Below are 24,960 nucleotides of genomic sequence, written 5' to 3' on the forward strand. Positions count from 1 at the left end.
TTGACTGGACAAGGCTGTCAGGAACCTGATCTAATTGGCCCTGCTTTGGTTGGGTTTGATGACCTTCCACCTTAATTCTGTCTATTTCACATAAGAAAATAGAATCATATACTGAGGATTTTTTCTGAATTTGTATTTCAAACTGTTGTATGCTCTTATTCTAGAAACATAGTCCAGACCACAATTTTCTAGTTTACTTATAAGGATGTTATGCGCAATTTTGTTAAAGGCTTATTTTACTGTTAATATACCCTACATCTGCTAGTTGAAGCTATGATATTGTTGACAAATCTGGCCATGCTCTATGCCCTATTTGTTCAAAAATCACTTACTAATAATTTGTTCTAGTATCATCTTTATCTTTCCAGTTTCCCACTTTTTTTCTCATTTTGGATTTGTTGCTGCACTCTTGTATTCTTTTTATGTCTCACTTTTTTTCTGAGGACTGTGATTCATGGCTTTTTTTTTTTTTAAAAAGATGGTCCCTGATGTCTTGCATGGCTCTTCTACTGTGGTAACTGGAGCTGCTTCTTTTCTCTTGTTCTGCATAATGCTTTGATTACTATAGATGGGGGGCATGGGGACAGAGTTAGGTTTGGCATGAAAGCACTGTTTATTGTCTAATGGAGGCAGCAACTAGTCTCTCCCCTGGAGCTACATGTTACAATCGGCTGGTATCAAGTAAATAGTCATCTTTTGTAAGGTTGACCACACTAACATTGTTTTTCTGCTGAGCAATTTTCTGGCAGCGGAAGAGAAAGATCTGCTCTCCAAAAATGCTAAACTGGAGACTGCTGGGATTATTGTCTTTCTGGACTTAGTTGGTGTAGGTGAGTACATTAAAAAATAATTTTCTCAGAAAACTGATGGAATTAGGCAGTCGACTTAAATATTTACAGTAGGAAACAAGAACCTAATTTCTTCTTGTGCCCTCTGGAAATGTCTTTTCCACTTACTGCTGCCTTCTATAGTCTAGTTTTTCTGCAAAGCTGTGAACAACATTGGGATTAATCCAAACGAAACCTTTTCAGGCATCGTTTGGAGTAGTGATTGTCTAGGACTACCCATCACAAGTTACCATGGACCATACAGGAGGTATAAAGTACAAGTAACTTTGCAAATGTATTTTTACATATACAAATCTGCCTGTGTTCTGAGTGAATGTCATAGTGCTTGAGCTGGTGCAGTCGCCAGAGTAGTTTCAGATATGCAGGTATGTCTTCTATTGCAATCTGAGGGGCACTGAGAGGCTTGGATGGCTTCAAGGTATGTGGCTTACTGCACTTTGTCACAACTACCAAAGTACGTAGCAATATTTTACTTCCCTGGATGCATATTGCACTTCTGTATGCAGTTATAATATGGAGCTATGCATGGATGAAATGCAAAATAATTAAACAGTCTTCCATTCCTTTTTTTGTCCTAGTATGTGCACTTTTAAATGTGATGAATCGCTAACTTGACTTGGTTAACCCTAGGGGAAGGCCTTTTAATTATTAACTTAAATAGTTGTGGGAGTTTTGCACATTTTGCTCTAAGAATGTTATGCATTTTATACTAAAATGGACTGAGTGTGTCTTATCTGACTGTCGGGGTATTTAAAATAAACAAATCTTTTAATATCAGTCAAAACCACTGGCTGAGACATTGAACCAAATTAATCTTAAGAGGTGCAGCAGTGACGCCAGCTAACAAGAGCGGTGCCCTTCCATACAGCCATCACGTGCAAGAAAGAGCTGGTGGAGTTAGCGAAGAGCAGTACAGTTTGAGAGTGATGTAAGAAAGCAGGGAGATAGGAGGCTCTCATTTGAGATGTAATATTGCAATATGAGGGCTTCTGCACAGATGCTGTGTGCACTAAATGAAGCTCACTTAACTAATCTGTACCCTTCCTGAACTCATTTTGTGAAACAAGCTGAATTATGCTGGAGTGGCAAAGGGCGTGTAGGTCTTGAGGTGAGAGCAGATGAAAGATGCAGAATCACTTATATGTAGAAACAGTCCAGAAATACAGTACAACAGACAAATAATCTATCGGTGGATGTCCACTTACTGGAGTGATGCTGAACATTGATGTAGAAGAACAGGCTTCTTGACTCCCTCTTGAGAGTGTAGTAGTCAACAGTCTCACCTGTAATAATCTGTCCCTCAGGAGGGGGGAGTGAGCAGGATTCAGATCACTGGGGTAAGCACTCTGTTGTACCACAGTATCAATGTTTAGCAAATACTGCAAAAAACATGGACATAAGTATTCTGAAATAGCTAAAGCTGATCGATTGCACGTACATTTCTTGAAATTAAAATAGCTAGATGATTCTAGACAACATATAAGATTATAAAGAAAGGCCGTCAGTCACTGTGGTGCTTAAGCCTGGCTTTATGTGTACAAATAGGTTCAGCAAAATCAATAGGCTTACTTATGTGATTCTATTAATGTGTCTGCTTAAGTGTGTTGCTGGAATGGAGTCACATACTTTAAGCTACGGCATGTGAAACAATGTGCTTCAGGGAGAAAGCACAATCCCTAACAAAATTAATAGTACAAAAAGGAGGAGATAAAAATACGTGTTTGGCTATATGCAAGTCTGAAAGCCCAAGTTTGACAAGTGAAGCATATTGTGCAGTGGGACTAGTGTTTTGGCAGGTGGATTGTTGCTGACTTAGAGGTAGGTATTTTGATTCATGGCACAGTGTTCTGAATACTTTTCCACATTTTAGTAGGGAAAAAGATGTATAAGGACACTTAGGAAAACCTATTGACTACTAATATTCTGCTGGCGATGATGAAGCGTTGCTGGCTAGATACCATTAACATTCTGGTGAAAACTCATGTTTTTGCATCATGGAGCTGATAAAACAATAGCTAATCATTGAAAAAACCTCCATGTGCTCATACCAGATCTAGTTTCACAAGCAACATTCCTATGTCTTACAAATGAGCTGCCATGGCGTTGTGATTCCTGAACTATGAGAAAATGTTTTCTTTGGTTTACAGGTGGGTTAATATTGGAAATTCCTAAGAACAGTGCCAGATATTATTTGCTCTGATAAGGAACAACAGTTTAGTTTTTATCTTGTGTTTGTGATAAATACATCAGTCATCTACACTCAGATAGCACGGAGGTAGGAAATTTTGTAATGATCTTTAGGTTCTTTTTAATCTTCCTACTGTAGTTAAAGATAACTTTAGGCAGGTACGAAATGTGATTCTTCAACTCTATTTTTTTTTCTTCCTCACGACGCATTAATTAGACCAGAGTTGTGTTTTAAAAAATATGTCTGTTTTTTACACTAATAGCTCAGGTACTACTCTTAAAGTCTATACAATAAATGAAGGTTTAGTTAAATTAGTGATTTTCAGTTTCATGAAAGTGAAAACTGAGCTATAGGAAAAGACTGCATGTCTATACTCCTAAAAACATGCAGTTATTTTAATGTTTAGTCTGGTCTAAGTAGTTGGGGGATCATTTTCTATGAATTTTATTTACTTTGGTTGGAACGTACCAGTGTCCCTCATGATCAACTTGTATGACTGGAAATCTTAAGGAAGATGAGGAGGCTCTCAGACTTTGTGGGGCTTTTTCCCCTCGCTTCACCAGTAGCATGATTTGTCAGGCTTTTTCCTCAGCAGGTGGCCCATTAGGAATATTCCTGCAGCCTTTAGTCAGGCATTATCCCACTAGAGCAAAGCCAGAGGTCTGTAGGGTAGTAAGTGAATTCTGTTCTGGTAGGGATTGAAGGACTTGACCCAAGGGGGCGGATGCCTGAGAAGTGACTGCAGGGCTGTGACTGATAAAAAGGCAAGCATCTCAGTAATTGTCTTGCTTATGAATAATTGTCATTTAGTATGTTTTGCTACCACCCATGGCTCAAACCTCAGAACAGTTGCAGTAGCTGGAAGCTAAATATAAAGGACCAAAGCAGTGGCTTTCAACGTGCTGAATTCGAATAGAAATGCAGCACGAAGTGACCTGTGGACCTTCATCTTCCTTGCAAGATGAATGCGTGATTAAAACAAAAATTAACCCAGAAAAATACTTAGTGAAGAACATACTGTCACTGACCTGGATTTACACACTGACATAGTACAGTGGGAATAATCCTTGACAGTTTATGTAGCTTTTAAGATGATGTAATAAATTTTACAGTATGAATATGAAATATTGTTTAGTTTACAAATGTGTTCCTCATGTTTTTTTCCTTAGCGGTTCTATGAATTCTGGTTCATTGTTGTGAATATATCCTTATTTTTCCAACTTGCTGTGAAGTATAATGTCTAGAGATTCTTTGGGCAAGGCATGGTATGAAAAGACATTGTGTTTACAGAGTTTGGGTCTGAGTGCCCCTGCGAGTAAGAACATGGGACTGGACTCAGTTGCTTAGTCAGATGTATCAACAATGTGCCAGTGTTGTGTCTGTTAATTGTAGCCTCGTGTTTATCCAGCATTACAAGGATATTGCATTAAAAAGCAATCTGCAATTTATAAATAAAAAAAAATTGAAAATGATTTGGTACATTTTTGTTATCTTATGTAAGAAACATGTCTTTTTTCCCCACTCTGACAAATGAAATAAATAAGCTGTTGCAGGAGTTTTCTGTAGTGCTGGAAAGTAAACGTACCTCTAATAGTTTATGATGGCTTGAAATCAGCATTGGTAGAATGCCTAAAAATTCCTGCTTCCTGTTGAAAGCACATTCAGCACACTGGGACGCATTTGTCTGGATGTGATATGTAGAAAGTCTACTTCTTTTTCTATTTACACTAAATTTTCAGTGATTCCTGTTATTTCAAACCACATACGCCCACACAGCTATGGTTACTTGGAATCTGTCTTGACTGGAATATATCAGGAGTAATTGGGTTGGTATGCCATCTTTTGTTGATAATTGGAAACTCTTGGATCTGACAAAAGAAGTTAACAAATTCCCTGTACTTAGCCATATGTTTTAGAAGTTCTTGCAACAGCAATTTTCAGGTCATTTGTCTAGCTGGAATTTGAGAAGAAACATATGGCTACTGCTTACGTCCTGCCTTACTATTCTTAAGAGTATTATTTAATAAACAGAAAAGAGCTTATTAGCTGGTAAATTATTCATAGACCTAGCTGGAATTGTACCACATATGCACAGGGACTCTTGAAAGGGGCTTTTTTAATAGCCTACATTTGGAATTGCCTGGGCAGAGCCGTATTTGTCTTTTCAGTAAGACAAATAAAACACTACAAAGCCATTCATCTCAGTTAAATCAAACTGTATGGCAATTTCACATTAAATAATTGTCATGTGTGATTAAGAATACAAAAGATTTGCTAATAAAGAAATCATGGCTTTAGCTGTAACTTGCATTCTGATAAGCTGTGTAAAGCTATCACTTAGAGTCAAGTAATTAAAGTGCTCATATGCATAGCAAAGATGACTATTTTTTTTTTCATTTAGTCGCTACATCTGCTTTAAGGCTATTCCAGATTTCAGTTCCAGTGGTCCTTCGTATTAATGCTAAAATGTTCTCTGGTGCCACCTAGTGGTAAAATTATTCAATTACTTTAAAGTGAGAATAAAGAGTGGGTACCCACATTTATTATTGCACTTAGGTCCGTCAGGATCAGTGCTGAGGCCTGAATATATGTATAATAAAAAAAATATAGCTCCTGACTCAAATTGATTCCAGTCAAAATATTTCACTGTTAAAGGAAAAAGTACAGTAAACCCTATACTACTTCCTTTAACTGTTTGAACTGAACTGGTTTTTAAACGGTTTGGATATGAGCCTGAACCAAACCAACCAGGACTGAAATCAAAGCTGCATTCTGAAAATAACCCATAATTCTGTAAAAGGCCAAATGAAAAACACAGTGTGCTGTTCACCCTTATTCTATTGGGAATACAAAATTCAGATAGGGATCTGTTGTGGTTTAACCCCAGCCAGCAACTAGGACCCGCCGCTGTTCACTCAATTTTCCCCCACATTCCCTGACAGGGTAGGGAGAAGAGGGAGGAAAAAGGGGAGGGGGGGAACCCAAAACCTCATGGGTTTAGATAGGCAGCTTAATAGAAGCAATGGAAGAGGGAAAATAATAGTAAAAGAATATACAAAATAAAGTGATGCAATATGGTTGCTCTTACCACCCAGTGATCAATTACCCAGCCTGTCCTGAGCAGTGATTGCAGATTCCTGTCCCCTGGACACCCACTAGTTATATACTGAGCATGACGTCTATGCCATGGAATATTCCTTTGGCCAGCTGCTCCTGTCTGTGCTCCCTCTCAGCTTCTATGGGAGGCTGAAAAAGTCCTTGACTTAATATAAACATCACTTAGCAACCACTAAACCAATATGTGTTATCAAAATTATTCTCATACTAAATCTAAACCACAGCAGCTACTAGGAAGAACATTAACTCTATCCCAACTGAAACCAGGACAGGATCCTAGGTTTGTGTCTAGCTTATTTTTTTTCCTGAATTCTTGCCACAATGCTGTGATTTGCTGGTCCTGTGTGATTTCCAGCAAGCAGAAGGATGCCTCTCTGAACGTGGGGAACATAGCATGGATGCGTGGCAATAAGGCCACTCATTTTACACCATCTTCATAACCTCTGAGTGTTTCAGAGCAGTTGTGATATTTGCACAGTTGGTAGCTCTACATTTAATGCGCTCTGCAGGGCAGACAGTGTGCTGGAGGATGTGCGAAGGGACCCTCTGCAGCAGCTGAGGGATGGTACAAAGTGAGAGAGGCTGCAACCCAAAACAGATCGAGAAACGCTGCAAAGTCTGGTGAGACACTTGGAGGAGGTCAGGTTCTTGTAGATGAGTTATAGCCTGGAAGCCAGTCTCTTTACCTGCCCAAAGTAAACCTTAAGAGACATAGATCTGCTCCTTCCTGTGTGAAGGCGGTGGGTAATTCTTTATAGTTTCCTTCCTCTCATGGACTTAAGATTTGGTATTTCCATTATTTTTCATACTCCATTTGCTTACCTTTAAACACACGTTAGCAGTGGGACACAAGCACATTTACAATTTTAACATTGGATGTCATTGTGCCTTGCTGTGACAATTTACATACTTTTCTTGGGGATCGCGTGGGGAACTGTATTATTATGGGGGGAGAAAGTAACTTCCGGCTCTAAATGAAGTAAAAGTGTGTATGAAAGTTTTGCTAAAGCCTGTAGAGAAAGAAACTGTAGTGGGACAATAATAGATGTAATTCTTTATGCTTATAAGAAGCTAGTGGGAGGGACAGTGTAGCCAAAGGATGTTGCAAAAGAAATACTTAAAGGAATTATTTCTCAATCCTCTGGAAAAGAATGTTCAGTATGTTTTGACTGATCAATTCTGCTATCACGCATTTTCTGAATACCTGGTTAAGATGAAAGTAATAGACTTGAGGCAAGTAAACAGCAACACCCTAGAGACGAGGAACAGTTTTATCCAAATAGCTGAAATATTAGGTTTGCTGCCAATTTCTCAAAAGGTTATTAAATAATGTAATTGTCAGTTACTCTAGTCAGAGCTAACTGTGCAGAACACAATGTGAGCTGCTGATTTCCTCTCTGATGTCCTGTTTTGAACTATAGATTTACGGTGGGTTTTTTCATGTTCTGAATCACATTTCAATTCCATCTTCAATTTCTTTCTTCAAGAATAACTACCCTTGCAAACAAAAACTATTTGCATGAATAGGAGTTCTGATATCACTTTTAGAGAAGTTTAATTTCAAAGTGAAACCGTCTGCTTTTTAGCTGTAGAATAGTTGTATTTTGGGGTTAGAAGTTACCGTTTTCTTTTGTAGCTAATTAAATTCTATTCTGGGAGGAAAAAACACCACCTTATTTCTCCCAGGTATTTCAGAAAGTTGAGCATCAGTACATGTGAAGAACATGGATAAAGTAGTTGCTATAAAAGTAGCTTTTTTTCCTTTGTATAAGCAAGACTAGGGAGGAAAATATTATGGGCCAAATTGTTTGCAGATGTAACTGTTGTGGTTTCATTGAGTTATGGACAGATTTTTAAAAGATTTTGTCCCAATAGGAGATAATATGTGCAAAGCACTTATGATGGCCTAGCCAATTTGTGGGTTCTCAGTCTAAGCTGAGAAATTGGCACTACGTGCTTTTGGAAATCTGGCTTTCAGAGGACTGTGCCACATGACAAAACCAGAGGTTTTGGCCCACTTATGAAACTAACTGCCTGAATACAAATCTTCAGAATTTTTTTTAGGCCAACCCAATAATAAAATTGTGTTTCCTTCTTTGAGTTGTAGATAAAGAAAGGAATCCTCAGTGGGTGTATTGTTGTCCTCAAAGGCACTGGTTGCTGAAAGTAGTGCTAAATATTCATCCCCTCGTTGGTTGGGATTCTTCTGTATGAAAAAAGGGCAAAGGATCTTCCAAATTAAAACTTTCCACTGTATACAGTAAAGCATCCAGAGGCCTCTCTATTGTCATCATAAGCAAACTGTTCCTGCTCTCATGGTCCTTCACGAATATGCAGCTGACAATCCATAGTCGTGGGTACTGCCAATTCCAAATGCTTAAAAATCATGAAACTGTCTCCAATCATGACATCGAGATACTGCTAAGCCACGTAGCTCATGCATACAACTACTTTTTATGTATCAAGAATGGGAAAAGGTGAAGTAAGGAATTAACTCCCTAATTTTAGGGGGTCAGTGGGTGAAGCATTAGGAGATGATGAACCCTTGGCACAGCTGCAGTGAATAGCAATGGTTCTGCTCGTCCCACAGGACTAATTTTATAACAATATTGCAAGCATTCTGGAAACAGTGAGAGGCAGCAATGCCGTGCGTGTTCTTGGTAGCTTTGTTAGTTCCTGAAATTATGGGAAACTCAACTCTGACCCATCCACTCTCTTCAGTCTCCTTTGTACTTTTTTCATTTCTGAAACATCTTCTGAGTTACATTTTTTGGCAAGTTTTTCCAGTCTGTGCTCATGGCTAATTTCTTCCAAGACAAGTTCAATGGGGTTTGAAAGCAAGGATTTGTTAAGGAGCCTTGTGAGTGTGTGGAGAGAACTCCAGCTCCCTTCCTTACTAGTGCCTAGAGCACACATTGTTCAGGGATGACTTGATATCTGTACAAATTCATATACAGTTGTTTGCAGCACAGGTTTTATGAAAATGAAGATACAGATTCCCACTTCTACATCTTACAAATGTACTTAGTATATCATAAAGTTGTCAGTTATTTGCAATCAGAAGTGTTGATTTTAAATAATTTTCCAACCAGATGGCACTCATCCTCAGTGGCCTTGAATCCTCCTTACCTCACTGGTGAGGCCTGGGAAACCATCGAGTTGCTAGCTGTGCTTCTCAGGGGTACACCTGTGAAACTCTCCACTGGGACATGGCGGGAAAGTTGCTTTTCTTCACCCCCTGTAACTGAGAGAACCACTCAAATAGCTGACAGACTTTCTAGTTATTATGTCTGTGGCCTTAGAAGAGACAGATCATGCCCTAAGCTCATAGTGGAGATGCATTGAACCTGTTTAAAGCCATTGCCAGGCTCCTCAGGCCTCCACAGAAAGTATAGGGGCCTACACTGGTACTTTCTATCTTTAAATTGGATGTTTTTCTCAACAATGGTACTACCTTAGCCATGCCGTACTGCTTTGAGTGTTGCCAGGCTGGTTTTGACCTAGGCCTCCCAAAAGAAAATGAAAAGCAGAAGAGCTAGGTGTTGCCTATTTGCTTCAAGTTCCTGTTTCGGTTTTGTGGGTTTTTATGTAGCTGATCTGTTAGATTTGAAATCCAGGTCTTACAGCACATTATCTTAAGAGTGTGCTCTGTGTAGGCATTTTCAGAGGCTCTAAAGGAGACTCAGAGATTGAGCATTTCCTTAGAGTCACAGTCTCGGTACAGACAATATGCTGCATGCTGAGCTCTCCTCGTTGTGTGAGTCACGAGCTACAGGAACACTAAGGGCTTAGTGGGTGTACACACTGGCACTGAATCTCGGAGACAGAAACGAATCAATAGTGAAGCTCAATCAAGCACAATCTTCCTTTTGCTGGAAAGAGAATGAAAAAGTGATTGGTATCACAGTTATCGCTGTGGTGCTGTTGCCTGGAAAATGCTGCAGGAAGGGCCAGGACTGACGTATCCCACTGGCAGCCTCGATTAGGGCTTCTGCAGAGCCCTGCTGAAAATGAATGTCATTCTGGAGGAATCCCTGCCCAGGCAAAAAGGCTTCCTGAGTAGTAGGTAAATTACAAAAATGGGAGCCAGATGCAAAATGTGGATCCAGGCTGGGCCCTTTTCTTTCCTTAGAAGCTTCTAACAAACTCAAATTTTACTTCATTACCTTCAGATTCTTCATGCTTTTCTTCTGCTCCCACCCTGGCCTCTGAGGGTCTCCTGTCTTGCTGTGTTCTGCTTTCAGAGCAAATTACCATAGGAGTCTGAAACAAGCCTTTTAAACTGAGCTTTGAGGTCACCTTCTTGGAGCCTCTCCTGTGTCACTGATACCACTACCTGCAAAAAGAAACAGCATGCTCTGGTGCGGATCTCCTCAATCTACTTTCCTCTCAGCCAGGGACTTGTTCAAATGCTTTCGTAAGTTTGAGGTCAAGGAGCAGCATTGCAGAGAACTTTTCCCAGAGCAAAAGTGGTATAGGACAGGGTATACAGTTTTCCAGGGATGGCTCTTAGTCCCTGTAAGCAAATCCTCAGCCTCTTGCAGAGGCCACAAAATCAGTGACCAAAAATCACTGACGAACAACCCCTGATAAATTGGGAAATGTTGCCCATGTCCCAGAGTAATGGTGGGACACCCAGCTCTGACGGGAGGTAGGTCGCTGCCAAGTATTGTCAGTGAGATGGGAAAGTAATGTTCCAGAGAACCTCCCTCAGGGCAAGGGCACTACAGGAGAAGCGACAGAGTTGTCGGGGGTGCCTGGGATCACAATTTGCTGGGCAGATCGTGTTTGAACTCCCCACTTCAACCTCATCAAATCTGTGATTGTCCTTGGCACTGCTGTATTTCTCTGTTTCATAGGAGCTTTGGTCCCTTCAGTGATAGCAGTCTTGAACCTCTCAGGGGCACTGGGAACACTGTGGTGTTACAGTCCTTCCAGTAAGTGCCTGTCTTTTTTTGTTCCTTAGCTGTCACTTTTTATGTCCTTTAATTTTAAACAAAACCGAAAAAAAAAACCAAACCCAAACTTGGAACACTTCAAAGACTAAAAGAAAAGAAAACGTAAGCTCCTTGGATTTTTCTTGTATCTGTTCTGCCTTAATAATCTTATCAGCAAGATGCTTGGCTTGTTAAATTTGCCAAAATATTTGCTCCTGATAAGCCTTATCAAGTGAGCTCTTCCTGCTTCTCATATGGCCTGACAGTGCCCTCTCGTGCTGGCGGGCCTGGCAGCAGCGCGGCCTTTCGTGTGCTGCCTGGGATGGATGCTCAGCCGTCTCCTGGCAGTGTTGGCTGCTGGAGCGCCAGCAGCGCAGGCCAGCAGCAGTTGTTAGCCCAGCATCCTCTGGGCTCATCCTCGAGTTATGTCACGCTTCTTTGCTGAAGAATGCAACGCAGGAGTGTGACATACTTATTGTTTGCCTCTTCTAGTAAATTTACCTGTTTTATACAATGCTGTTTCTCAATATTCCTTGACAGGCTTGCCTGAGAAATACCTGTTGTTTTGCAAGAGAAGCTCATTCACCTGTCTGCACTTTGCTGCACTGTTGATTTCTCAATTCAGCATGTGCGGAAGAGGCAACACTGATGAGCAGCCATGCATCTTTTGTTCACATTCATCCTAAATCTATTTTGGTTTGCTTGGGTTTGTTACATTGCTGAATGAGTGTTCAGCTGCCAAGTCATCCATTTTTCTCTAAATGCCAGAGAGCTTCAGTTGCTTTCCCAGCACCTGAAAGCCTTTGGCATTTTGGGGTCACTGGTTTGGACTTGCTGTCAGTGCTAATATTATTTGATTCTCAAAATCAGATTTTAAGCCTTGTGCAAAGCTACATGTGACCAGGATTTTTAACTGCAGTGTCCATGGTTCATAAATTCCACCCGCTAAAACCCAACAACTAATAGTAATGAAGCCCAAAGTGGGGGTGATGTGTATACATGTAAACAAATACATCATTTCTGGCTTTGAAAGCAATTTGTGAGCAAGATTTCAGTCCAGCACCTGGGGCCAAAATAGCAAGACTATTTTTAACATGTTGCTTAAGCTAGAAGCAAGTCTTCCAAGTGGGAAGGCATTAGCCAGAAAAAAACATGCAAAGATACAAAGATGAAATTAAAAAAACAAACCCAAACAACAACAACAACAACAAAAACCCCACAAACCATTTTGCTCAAAGCTGTGAATGCATCCCTGAATGTATTTGTGGGCAGATAGGGAACAATTTCTAAAAGACTACCAGGTCCACTTTGGAGAGTATTTACATTTGTTAGGAAACTCAAAGTAACAGGGAATTAATAAATGGGCTGTTAAATACAGAAGGAAAAAGGAATGACAAAATAGATGATTCTCAATGTCAGTTAAATATTAACTCATAAATGTCATCAGTCCTTGAACTCAGTGTCAGAAACCTCCACGCTGGTTTTAGGTAGCAGTGTCTTTCAAAGCATAGAACTTAAACAAGCAATTATTACTGTCTTAAGTTACGTTTCAGAGTTTCCAGCAATAGTAGTTGTATGAAATACTGGAAAGTGATGCTGAAGAGCCTCTTGCTGTACTGGTTTGTGGCTTACGGATATACACAATGGCAAACTTAGAAACCTGTGCTTTATTATTTCACTGTTTCAGATATCTATACCTCAGTTCCAGAATGCAAGTGGTGATTTGTGAGGCTGAGCTGACAGGGAAAGGAGACGACGATATGAAACCCATTTTCTCTTATTATTTGACCTTTCTGGTTTTGGTACCTCTGACCACCACTTCCCATGTGGAAGGATGGCTTAGCAATGGGAGCAATTCTGTAAAAATGCTGGGAAGAGATGCATGGCCCCAGGCTTTGATCTCAGCTGTGACAGGGCTTGAGATACGATAGCTGGAAGCACACAAAAGCTGGGACCCACTAGTGAACACCAGGAAAAATACTTTGGCCCGGTAATGATGTTGAAGACTTACTTTATGTGATCCACAAAAGCAAAACATTGCTCTTGAAATGTTCTCTGTGAAGATGTCTGTCTGCACTTCCGATGTGACTCAGACTCAGCGGGGATGGGGAGCAGATGGGAAGAGCTGATGACAGCTTAGGACAGGCTGGACTGAAGGAACTGAGCTTCCCTAGAAATTCAGCAAGAAACACTGCAGAGAATATGAAGAAAAAAGAGGTAAATGTGGCTTGGGAAATACTTATGGTCAGACTGCAGTAGGCCAGCACAAGTCAAGTGGGAGGGAGAGAGAAGATGGAAAGATGCCAAACAGCTTTGAAAGAGCAGGGCTTGTGAGTGCTGAAGACAGGGAGCTGCACACGTGAGCAGCTGGTAGGGGTAGGAAGAGCAGCAATGGTGTAACGCAGCACCTCTGGTTTTGTTGTGGATAAACCTCTGACACTTCACTCCCAGGACAGCAGTCAGCAAAGTGACACCCAACTTAAAAAGCAGTGCATCCAACGGCATAAGCAGGGTATGGGCATGAGTGAACTGAACACAGGTTTGCAGTCTGGTGCACACAGGCAGAATCACAGTGGAAAGATCAACGTAGAGGAATATTTCCTGGAATATTCTGTGTTACAGACCATGGCTGGCTGCACGCGTAAGCAAAGTGGGCTGCTACCTGGAGGGCAGGTTGCCTGCTCTGCTTATATTAGAGGCAATGGGTTTTGACAGAACAGCATGTTCCTCTCTACAGCCAAGCTCTCCCTCCTGTGTGCTGATGGGGGGACTGGTATGTGTAGGTGGCAGCTCCTCCTGTGAGCAAGGGACTAGCATCAGCCCTCCCGGCAGCAGCAGTAGCCACTGCTCTGCTTGTGTCACAGCTTGGGCTGCAGGAGCAGTAAGTTGTGGCCTTCAGAGCTCCCCACTGGTTTCTGCCTCAGCCATGTGGCAATGGCCAGGGAGAGGTGGAGGGAAGAGGAGCTGGGAGGAGGAGAATCTCTTGGCTCTTCTCCAAGTCCCCCTGAAATATCTGCTGACCTTGAAACCTGCACTTCCTTCCCTCCAGATTCTGATTAACTGTCAGTTAACTTAGTGCTCCATCAAGCCTTTGCTTATGTATCCCCCCGACCGCTCAGCTCTCTTTCTGCCTTCTCCCAGACTCCCCTCCTCCCCCTTCCTCAGACCTCTTGGCTACAGCCCTAAACCAAGGTTTTGCTGAGAAGCCTAAAGCCAATATCTGTGAAAGATATTCTTCAGTAGAAGCGCTGGTATCAGGCAAGGTGCCAATGTATCTTACTCTTCCAAGTGACATTTTTGTGGCGTTTGTGTACAGAGGGCAAAAGCAAGGGTTAATGCTCTGACAGGCGAAGGGCAGTGGATTAAGAGTATATAGTATCTGCGGTTAAACAGATCTTCCTGTTCCTCCTCTATTATTATTATGGTTGTTATTACAGTCATTTGTAGGGCATCTAAGTGAAGTTCATCCAGAATATAAATGCCTGAAATTGAGGAGCAAGGCAGAAGAAAACATTAAGATTTCCAAGTAGAGATGACCTCTGTTGCTCTTTGAGCTCAGACTATTTTTGGCAGGAGCAAAATGAAGAGAAGGCTTGCCTTGGAAAGAAGGCAGCGCAGCTGCCAGCCCCTGTAATTAGCCAGCAGGCTCGCAGAGTGCGGGGAGGAGGTCACAGAGCACACGGCTCCTGCTGTGGCACTGCTCAATCCGGAATAGCGCCTGCAGGAGTGGAAAGCCTCGCCAAAGCCCAGATAGTGCAGCTGATTCCATGCAAGGCCAGAACCATTCTTCTGGGACTAATGAGTCTGCTGATGGCTAGCGTGCACCGTACCGGGTGCACAATGCTGGCAGGTCTTTGGAGGAGGAAACATATCGTCCTCTGTGCGCACAGTGGATTGATTCAGCCCTTACCAAGTGCCTCCAAGTGGGCTTGGAGGTAGTAGTTACTCAGAGTAAACCAGAACCTTGATGGCCCTGAATTGCAAGCGAACTTCTGAAATGTACAGTAATGGAATTAATCATTTATATCTTTGCTTAGTGTAATTGTAGCGGAAAAGGAGTTACAGCAGGCAAGGTTTCCCTGGCAACCTCTGGGCCAGTGAATCTATTGTATCTCTTTATATGTAAATTCCAGACCTGCCAATAAGTTATGTACAAACTATTTTCTGATGATAATTGAAACTGAGCGTAAGGGGTTTTTTTTATGAAGACTTTTAATTTTTTCAAGTTTTTTTTATACTGTGTCTCGTCATCTAAAGAAGGTAATCAAGGAAACAAGACAACAAAAAAAAAGTGTTTGTCAGGATTTTTACTACAAATATTTTCCCTCCATGGTATTTAATAGGAAAACCACATTTAATTTTTCCTAAAGCAATTCATTCATTGATATAGGCTGGGTTAAGGGCGTAAAGAGTGAGCATATTACACTCAGGAGTCACACAGTGATAGACATGGGCTTGATATCAGAGACTAGAGATAAAAACCTCCTTTCCACAGCAATGTTTCCTTACTTGCTACTTTCCTCATTGGCTAGCAGCTCAGCGATGTATTTGTGTACTCCCCAGAAAAGCTGGATCCAGAGCCAGTTCCTGGCCTGAATTTTGTCTGTTTCTAACCAAGCACAGTTTCTCTATAGAAATAAAAGCCAAGTGAACATGCAGGTAATAAGGGAAGATGTATTTCAGCCTGCTTTACTCAAAGTGTGGAGCTTTACACCAGTTCCACTGCTTTTTTTTTTTTTTTTTAAATTTCCTTTTGTCTCCATTCCTGTTCAAGCAGTGGGGAAGTTCAGTTTCTCAAGAGCAGCTTTACTTGTGGGGTCTCTCAGTTCCTTGTCATCTGATGGAGTTACACAAAGTGGAAAACTCTCTGGGACTTTAAAATAATGATGTGTACTTCTTGAGAGGCATTTCCAATCACTGCGGTATTGGATTTCAGAAGCATTTTAGGTAACCAATCTCTTTCTTATGGGTGCTGTTGTGGGTGGTTTATTTCCACGTGCATGGATTTGTTTCACAAGTCTGTTTTTGATGTCTGAGTGAGGCAGCTGAGGGAAAAATTAGATGATAATGCAGGAGAGAAGATGCAAAAATAAGCATAACGATCTAGACAACTAGGATGTTTCCTCCATAATTTTTTTGTGAGTCGGCATATTTTAAATTGCACAGGCTATGGCATAGATTGGCATAGATTTTGGTCCTTCACTCACTTCAAAACATTTCTTTAAAAACCTTCAACATCTTTTTCTGGTTTTCACAACTTTGCTGTGATATCTGACAGGGATGCCGGATGGCCCGAAGAGATAAACATCAAACAAGTAAAGTGTCCCTGCATCCAACCCTTTGATGGTCTCTGTGGTGACGGCTCGCTGGAGATTTATATCATAGAAATACTTGCACAGCACTTTCTCTGACTTGTGCCGGGATTCAGGTCCAGAGCACCTGTCCGCACTCCGCAGTTCCATCCAGACCTGATCTTCTTCAATCTTTTTCTTGTACACACAGTACTTGCTCTCCTCTTGCGTTCCTAGCCAGGCAATGGTGACAGAGTTGCAGGTCCTCAGCTTACTGAAGGACTTAATTTTTAAGCTCTCTGGAAGAAGAGGGAATAAGGGCTTGTGGAAATGGGGGGACACCTGTACTTTCACAGAAGAGTTAGTCTCTTCTGTGGACCTCAGCTGCACCAAATATGTGTCCAGCAGCTTTCCCTTCAGTGAGAAATACCTCAGCCCTGAGACGTTTTCTGATGCCACTGTTTTACCATTTTTTGTTATGTGAACCCGTACTTGGCCACGACACAACTGAAAGGTGAATTGTATTTTCTTGTGCCTTGCCTGGTACTGCAGACTGTAGAATTTCTGTTTTTTCCCATCCAGGACAACCTGAATCACTTTCCCATCTTTCAGCTCCATCACCTTAGGTTCAGGTTCTTCCAGGGTTCTTGCAAATGTGCCGGTGTAAGCAGCGCTGGCGTTTGTGAGGAGATTGACAACAAAAACATCAAAGTAATACTGAGTGCTGGGACTGAGATTGGGCACTGTGTAAGTGTTCTTGGTACCCATGCATATCTGCCTGACTTCCCCACTGCTCACTCTGTTGATGATGCTCAATTCACTGTTGGACAATATCATCACCTGTTGCGGTTCAAGAAGGTACGGGGAGAGAGACAAAGCTAATGTAGGTGGCAGTTTCATTCCAGAGGATCTGATTGCTGTCTCAGCAGCACATAAGCTCTTATAGTTGTGCTTTTCATTCACTAGAAGACAGTACTGGATGTTTTCCCTATGTTGCAAGACAGAGGGACTGTGTTTCCAGGTCAGAGTCACTGTTGTATGCCCAATGCCGATAACATCTATGCGTGGGTCCATTGGAAGCTCTGGATAGAGGTGCCCGGATGTTGTGTCAGTTGTTAAGTATACAGTAATGTGTGTGTCTCGCTCAGTGGATAAGAACTCTAGCATGTAAAGGGCAGAATGAGAAGACATACCCATGTAAGTCTCTACAGAATTTCCCTTGTAGTTAAAAATGGTGGACACCATGCTTGAAGCCTTCTGAGATTTTGAGACCTCTTGTGTATCATGATCACCTGCAGGCAAAAAGCAGACTTGTAACTTTTGCTCTAACAGACGTGAAATAAAGCACATCACATACGTTTTATTGTTCATGTGTCAGGGAACATCCTATTTTCTTCCTGAAAACAATAACTATACCTAAAAATACTTTTTGCTACCGGCAATTTATTAAAATAAAATTTCAGTAGCTTTTATTTTAGCAGTGCAGTTGTGGAATTGTTTTCAAAAAGACTGTAATTATAAAACCACAACTTGCAAAAGCTTGACTTGTATCGTGTCTGATGTCCCTACAATTTTCTCCTTCCAATGGCTGTCTCTTTGGGTACTTTACTTCAAGGAGACTCATACTTTCTGTGAAAGGACTTTTCTTTGGTTTAGTGTTGTGCCATTGTCTCCTCTGAAGAGGGAAAATTTATGACTTCAAAGGAACATTATTTGAACTCCTCAGTCAGGTGTACCTGCCTGACAGGTAAGAACTTGTTAATGGCAGCTTTCAGATTTTACTTTGAAAAATTAATTGAAAAAGTCATGAAAGAGGATGGAATTTCCTCTTAGGCTAAAGACAGCATAATGCCCACTGCCATGATAGATGGGTATTCCTAGAAAAATAGATGGCTAAATCTTCTCTGCATCCCTGTGGGGTGCAAAATGACTGGTTCAAGTGGCCAAAGCCACAGAAAAAAAGCTGAAGTAGCAGAGGGAAGTTTGGTCCAGTGCAAACAGCTTACGAAGCTCATCTGTGCTTGTGAAGCCCCCAAGACCCAGGTTGTTACCAAGTATTAACCTTAAATTTAGACTTTTTCCACATGTAATTCTTGATTTACTTGAGTTGACGGCAAAATCCCATGGGCCTCCATGTTTCACCCATGGAGACAGGGATGTACTTTTCAGCCAATGGCAATTTACAGGAGAGGGAAGCATGAGATGTTTAAGCTTGTGGGGAATTTCCTGTAACACAACTCCTGATGAATAACTTAGGCTTTCTTTGTCTCTGCTTAGGCAGACTGAAGGTCTTACCTCGTGCTGCTTTTCCAAGGAAACTTGCGGAAGCCTTGTGCACAAGTATGCTCCATTCGATGGGAACGTCACAGGGGGTCACTGTTATTGTGAAAGGTGCAAGGGCTCTGCCTTCCTCCAAAACAAAGTAGTACCTGTAAATGTGGATTTAAAAACAGAGGGGAAGCATGAGGAAACTCAAGTCTGCCTGAGACTCCTTGTAATCGGCCATTCTGATGTGGGTAGAAATGACTGCTGCCCTTTGAGGTGCATCAACACAAGGGGATGGTGAATATCTGAAATCTTCAGCTGTGAGAAGAATACATGCTGTGTTTTTTTTCTAATCTACAAATATTTACTGGAAATTTTATCCACTTACCAAGGGCAATATTTTTCCCACTGAATTTTAACATACTTCAGTTGAGTATCATATCTCAGTACTTACCTGGTTTTTTTTGTGTCGTGGGTGTGATTAAACTGACTGCCTTCTAGATAACCACCCGTTGGCTAACTCTGGGGAATTCGGTACAGTTTTTCGCGGGATTTCCTGACTGGAGTTCAGTGAAAGCTCCTAGAGCCTGCCCTCCCTCGTCTGTGCTTGCACATCTAGGGCTTCCTGGTCTGACATGAAGTGGATATAACAGAATAGTTTTAGCCAGTCCTGAATGTTATCAGATGTCAACGGCAGTTTCAACCAGGCCAGTTCTAACTTGCCTTCATGACAGAGGTTGCGTTGTGTGAGCAGTACAAAGTGACATCAGCCTACTCAGTCAGATTTTGATTCCTGCTTTAAAAAGCCCAGCCTCCTGTCTTACTCCTTTGGTCTTCTGTTTATTTCTGTTGTTTTGGTGTATATGGACTACACACAGACACAGAAATGTTTGGACTTGGGTCGGTCACTCTGCAGTTAAATGAAGGCAATTCAAGATATTTTTTTGTTCATTAGCGAGACAAGCCTAGCCATTATGGACATATCATGTCAGTCTAGAGGTCTGGCTTACTTTCAGGATATGGCTACTTGGGACAGAGTCAAGCTTCACTGGAAACAGTTACACATTCTTGAGTCTTTTACTTTTTAAGCCAGAACTTGTCATCTCTTGGTTTCCTCTTTGGGTGACTGTGGGTTTGTAAGGTCCTTACCTGATCGTGTTAAACTGAAGGGGTTTTTGCTTCGTAATTGCGATCTTAATGTTATGCCACAAAAGCACAGCAAAACTCACTTTTCTCTGAGATTTTAATACCCATTTGCCTTTAACAAAGATAGCTCTTCATTTTGCTCTTGTGAGCATCGTCATATTGTATAACATGTGCCGTGTTCCAGTTTCTTTCTGTGCAATGCATGTCAAGTCTGCACCATCTGGCTCACTCTCTGCCCCAGGACCACTCTGCTCGGGTGTCTGTCACAATCTGCATGTGTTGGTCACTGCCCAAATATTAAAGCACTTGAAGTGCATCTCTTCCCAAACAAGCAGATCAGACCGTGCTCCCCAAGACACAGTGCCAGTTGTAATATCTAGATCACCTACATATCTAGATACGGCAGAAGACTTTGTAGATATTTTGGAGAAGTGAAGAATCTGTGGGATTTCCACATGCGAAGCACTTTTGAGCTTAGCAAGCTTTAGTGCCATTCAACAAAAACACTTTTAGCATGCAGGACACTGGCAGAAGTTTTTCTGGTAAGATAAGAATGCTGTGCAGATATTCTATTGATTTTGGGGATAGTTAATTTGCTAGGTAAAATTCTTGTATTTTACAGTGAATGTAGGATGGCTGATGTGTCTCTGTGGTTCTGAAGCCAGGCTGTTCATGTGACATGACTGACTGCCGTTGGAGCCCACCCGTTCTGTACCAACTCTGCTGCTGCTCTGACAAACACCACACAGAAAGCTGCCTGAAATGCAGATGTGAATCTAAACTTCATCTCAGAGGGTGGTTCCAGATTATGGGCAATGTAATGACACTTGAGCCTGCAGCATTTCTCCTGCCACAGCAACGGGGCATTTCTCTGGGAATTCGGTGGACGCTGGTAGAGCTCTGCAGGTGCAGAGCAATTCTTGGCTTGTACTGGTAGTGTGCAGCTACCAGTGTCATAGGGAGATATGAGAGAATAGGAGGGAGTGATGTGCTCTTACCTTCTAGGTATATCCTTCAGCAGGTGAACTGTAGTTTCCTTGCCATCAGCAAGTATCAGGGAGTGGTAGAAATTGAAGAGATCGGTCTTGAAGCTCTGTTGGGAACTGGTGGTGGGGTCTTTTATGGAATGACACAAGCAAGCCGCCATGAGAAGACGGAGAGGCAGGTAAAACCAGAACCAGGACATCTTCAGTACTGCAAAGTGGGATGACAAAAGTTAATGGAAACTGCTGTCTTGGGGGAGAAAATAATCAGTGACCCCCTCTTTCTTTGCCTTTCCTGGTGTTTATCATAATCACAGCAAGCTAGGCATTCAAACAGTGCCAGTCTCCATTTTCCTAAATTGCTTAAAGTTCACAGGGAAATATTTCTCAGAGGATCTCTCTGCAAAGATTTAATGGCAGAAGCTGCTATGAAGTCTTTTATTATAGAAAAATATAGTCGATGTAGCACAAGTGCAATATCACAAGACAGTTATAATAAAAAACCCACAACTTTTACTGCTGACAAAATGAGTGGAGAATTACATTTAAAATGTTTTTCCTAGTTTATGGTGTTCACTTGCTGAATTTCAGGGCTGGGTTATTTGTAACGGAACTGTCACTTTCAAACTCACAGGAGGTCACTATATCCCAAACACTGCTGCTGCTGCTCTGACAGGGACTATTTAATTTTTATTTCATCCATCGTGACTGTAGGTAGTTTTAGAGAAGAGGATTGGAATAAGTTTTCAGAGCAGTGTAAGGCACTGATGAAAAGTGGAGCATCCTGGATAAGAGTCCCTAAACTGACACTTAGGAGATTTTAAGGTCTTAATGTATCTCATTTGGAGAAAGGCTTCATTACTATAGGGCAGTTGGATAAATCATTCTGAGATTTTTGTTTTGCCCATCCCTTTCGCATCTGCATCACTTCCAGCCCATCTCAGCATTTGCCACTCACTGGAACTGTAACAGTTCTGTTGTATTCACTCTGATAAGAGGTTTTAAAAAATCACGTATGCCCCTTCCTTTTGCCACGAGGCTTTGTTATCTGTGAATCTATGAAAGAAATGTACACAAACAGTCCTGAAAATCATCTCTGCAAATGCTGACATTGCACAGAGCTACACAGATAGGAGACTCCAGTTAGAACAAGAAATTTTGACAATTTTGACACTATATGTGAGGTTATTGATTAGCCTTACAACTTTTATGTCTGCTGCGTCCAGTTTCAGAAAGAGAGGAAAGTGCAAAAGTGGGAAGCTCATAAAAGGGAGAAGAAAGAAGGGCATAGACCTTTAGTACAGGTGCCAGCTGTAGCTCAGGGATTTGGAAAGCAGAGGGAGCTCTGTGAGCAAGATCCCTTTTTTGAGGAAAAAGTAGCTTATTGCATCTTACAAGCAGCAAGGAGGAGAGATCCTAGTTAAATCTGATTATTGGCTAATGATAGAAGACAACATAAAAGACAAAGGCTCAATCCTTTAATTTTTACTCGTTTCTGAGATCAGCCTTTTCCTCGTGGTGCTTGCAAATGTGCAGAACATCTTAAGCAGTCAAAATATCTACAATTCAGCAGACCTGCTGTCCATTATAATTAGAGTAATTTTATGAAAGGACCAGTTCGTTTATAAATCCATTTCAATCATGTACATTTAAACATAGTATTGAATACACATGGATTTTTATGTACAAAATTTGTTTTCATCTCTGATTCCCAAAGTAACGCACATCTTTAGAATGAGTGAGATTGTTACTGAAATTATCACTGCCAGGTCATCTGAATGTCCTACTTAACATCCTAATAAAGTTAGGATATTCTCTTCCTCGTTGTAATATTTTTAGTACCTGGCTGAATGCTGCAAGAGTAAACAACTATCTGAACAAGTTGAAAGAACAGTTAGGATTATTACATCAATTCCACTTTTAATGTTCTTATAACAGAGCTTTCCTTATGACTCTGAGTCACTTATTTCCCACTTTGTTATTCTTGTAGTCTAACTATAGCTTACAGATTCAAAATATAACCACAAATATTTTGTTTTACCTTTGACAGTGGAATCTGAGTTGCTCTGCACTTCGGAGAGGATTAAAAAAAAAAAAAAAGAAAAGTCTTTCTGCTGCTTAAATTACAGGATCTTGCAAACCACACTGATACCACGGCAGCTCAGCTTTTCTTGTCCAGGAAAACAAACAAACCAAGCAACCAACCAGCCCATAATCAGCTTATCTCAAAGAGAACATCATCCTAAAGGCTGATTTTACTCGATTACACAAACAGTATACTCTCAGACTCTTGCAAATATATTACACAAAAATACTCTGCTTACCTCTTGTGTTCCTGGCCAGATGCTCCCCAGACCACTCGCTTTCTTTGCCGGAAAAAGCATAAAATAAAACAACATAGACTTTTCAGATCTCTGTAGAGAGATGAAAATCAAAACTGTGCAACCAGTTTAACAGGACAGAACTGATTTTTCCATATGGCTCCTGAACAGACATAGTAACTAAAATGCTTGCAGTCTTTCAAGAGAAGAAGAAAAACCAGAGGGTTTGGGTATTTTCTTAAGTGGGGTGTTTTCAAAGGTTGTTTTAAACTTGCATAATTTTGAAACCTTCAAAGTCACGCTTGTTGCTCTTTCAGTTCTAGAGTTCCTTCTGGAGGGCTGGGAAGCACACTGGAGCGTGCCGCCTCCAGACAGCGGGACTTTATTCCTGCACAGAGCGTCAGCCAGACTGTTGGAGCAGCCTAATCCCATCGGTGGCTGGCCAGAGAGCAGGTCTTTGACAGAAATGCACAGTGAGGAGGAGGGGGTGAGATGGAGAGAGCAAACGCTGTTAACCCTTGTCAGCCCTTAATACAAGCCAGCCGGGGACACACAGATCTTCTCCAGAAAACTGGCTTTGCACAAGTAGCTTGATGGCCCTTCCATGGAGCACGTGATCTCCTTGCCCACAGCACCGCAGAAGTTTCAGGTGTACCATGTTTCTGGTGTGTTTTTTATGGCCCAACAGGTGCCAACTGGCTCACAGAAGGGAAGACAGAAAAGCTGTAAGGGAGGGAATGCTCTGCGTTTTTTTTAAGCAGACTGGAATTAGCAATCCTTTGAAGACTGTCAGGAATCTACTGAATAGAGCTGAGCAGATTTCTTGGCTTGCGGAGGCTGTGTAAGAAAGAAACTCCGAAAGTGTATGGGCCAGGGCGGGGGTGGTGTATTTCTGGTGTTGAATGTACTGTTGCTGAGGGAGCAGGCAGGAAAAGGGTGCATGGGAAATGGCTCACAGGGAGTGCAAACAATTGCTGCTGCAGTTGGGGCTACAAAGCAGTTGTAGCAAAGCCATGGGCCTGAAAAGGCCTGCTCCTGCTGAACAAGAGCAGGCAATGGCCAGGATTCATGTGTTGCTTGTACTTCTTGGCCTCTTGGCCTGAGATGTCAGGAAAGGAGCCCTGGGGTTGTCCCTGTGGGGATGGGTACTCAGCTTCTTCAAGCCTGCTCAGAAAGATGACCCCAGAAACCTGCATGAGCTTCTAAGCAGGCTCTTTGCAGGGGGCAAAGACAGGGTATAGTAGGGAGGCTAGGTCACTTATTTATTTTAAAATAAAGTTTCTTGTTCAGTGTTTGAAGAGAGTGACTTGCAGTAACCCTTTGGCATTGTCCCCCTGGATTTCAAGATGTATTATTTAAGCCTCCCTAAGACTAAAGGTTTACTAAGAAGAGGGGCAGGTGAGGGAGAAATAAGAAGAGGCTTCAACAGATTCTGCATAGCTGATCCTTATGAAAATGTAATGAAATTTGTAAATTGTAATTTGTAACTGGTAAAATGTAATTTGTTTATCAAATGAGATAACAGAAAGAAATATTTACAATGTGTTCACTCTTACTGCAGAGGATGGCAGGAATAATCATGGTGTTGTCCATCAAAGGTTTACAAAAAATTTATTTGTGGAAAAATTTTGCTGAGCAACTGGGCTTTGAAAAAAGGGAGCCTTGATATGGGCGCTGTATGACCAGAGTATTGGCACTGTCGAGCTGGGAAATGACATTGCAAGATGTTAGTTAGAGAACTAGCAAAAGTAAGCTAAACAGCAAATAGGATTTTTCAGAAAAATTGTCATTCTGGTGTGAAATCCAGAGTAGGTAATGTCTGGGTAACAGACATGGGAACTAATGAAACTCTAAGTACCTAGCC

The 24,960-nt window shown here is 41.5% G+C and overlaps 1 protein-coding gene across 1 annotated transcript; it reads right to left on the reverse strand.

Annotated features, from left to right (window-relative positions):
* Positions 1-15,395: 15,395 nt before the first annotated feature.
* LOC128911395 (protein NDNF-like) lies at positions 15,396-23,390 on the reverse strand. Its single transcript, XM_054206211.1, has 4 exons — positions 23,100-23,390; positions 20,791-20,986; positions 18,677-18,810; positions 15,396-17,673 (listed from the first exon to the last, which is right to left on the reverse strand). Exons 2-4 carry the CDS (start codon positions 20,976-20,978, stop codon positions 16,322-16,324), a joined length of 1,674 nt encoding a protein of 557 aa, XP_054062186.1. The 5' UTR covers positions 20,979-20,986; positions 23,100-23,390; the 3' UTR covers positions 15,396-16,321.
* Positions 23,391-24,960: the final 1,570 nt, after the last annotated feature.

This window comes from Rissa tridactyla, chromosome 6 (genome assembly GCF_028500815.1).
Source record: "Rissa tridactyla isolate bRisTri1 chromosome 6, bRisTri1.patW.cur.20221130, whole genome shotgun sequence".
In the NCBI taxonomy this organism is placed as follows: domain Eukaryota; kingdom Metazoa; phylum Chordata; class Aves; order Charadriiformes; family Laridae; genus Rissa; species Rissa tridactyla.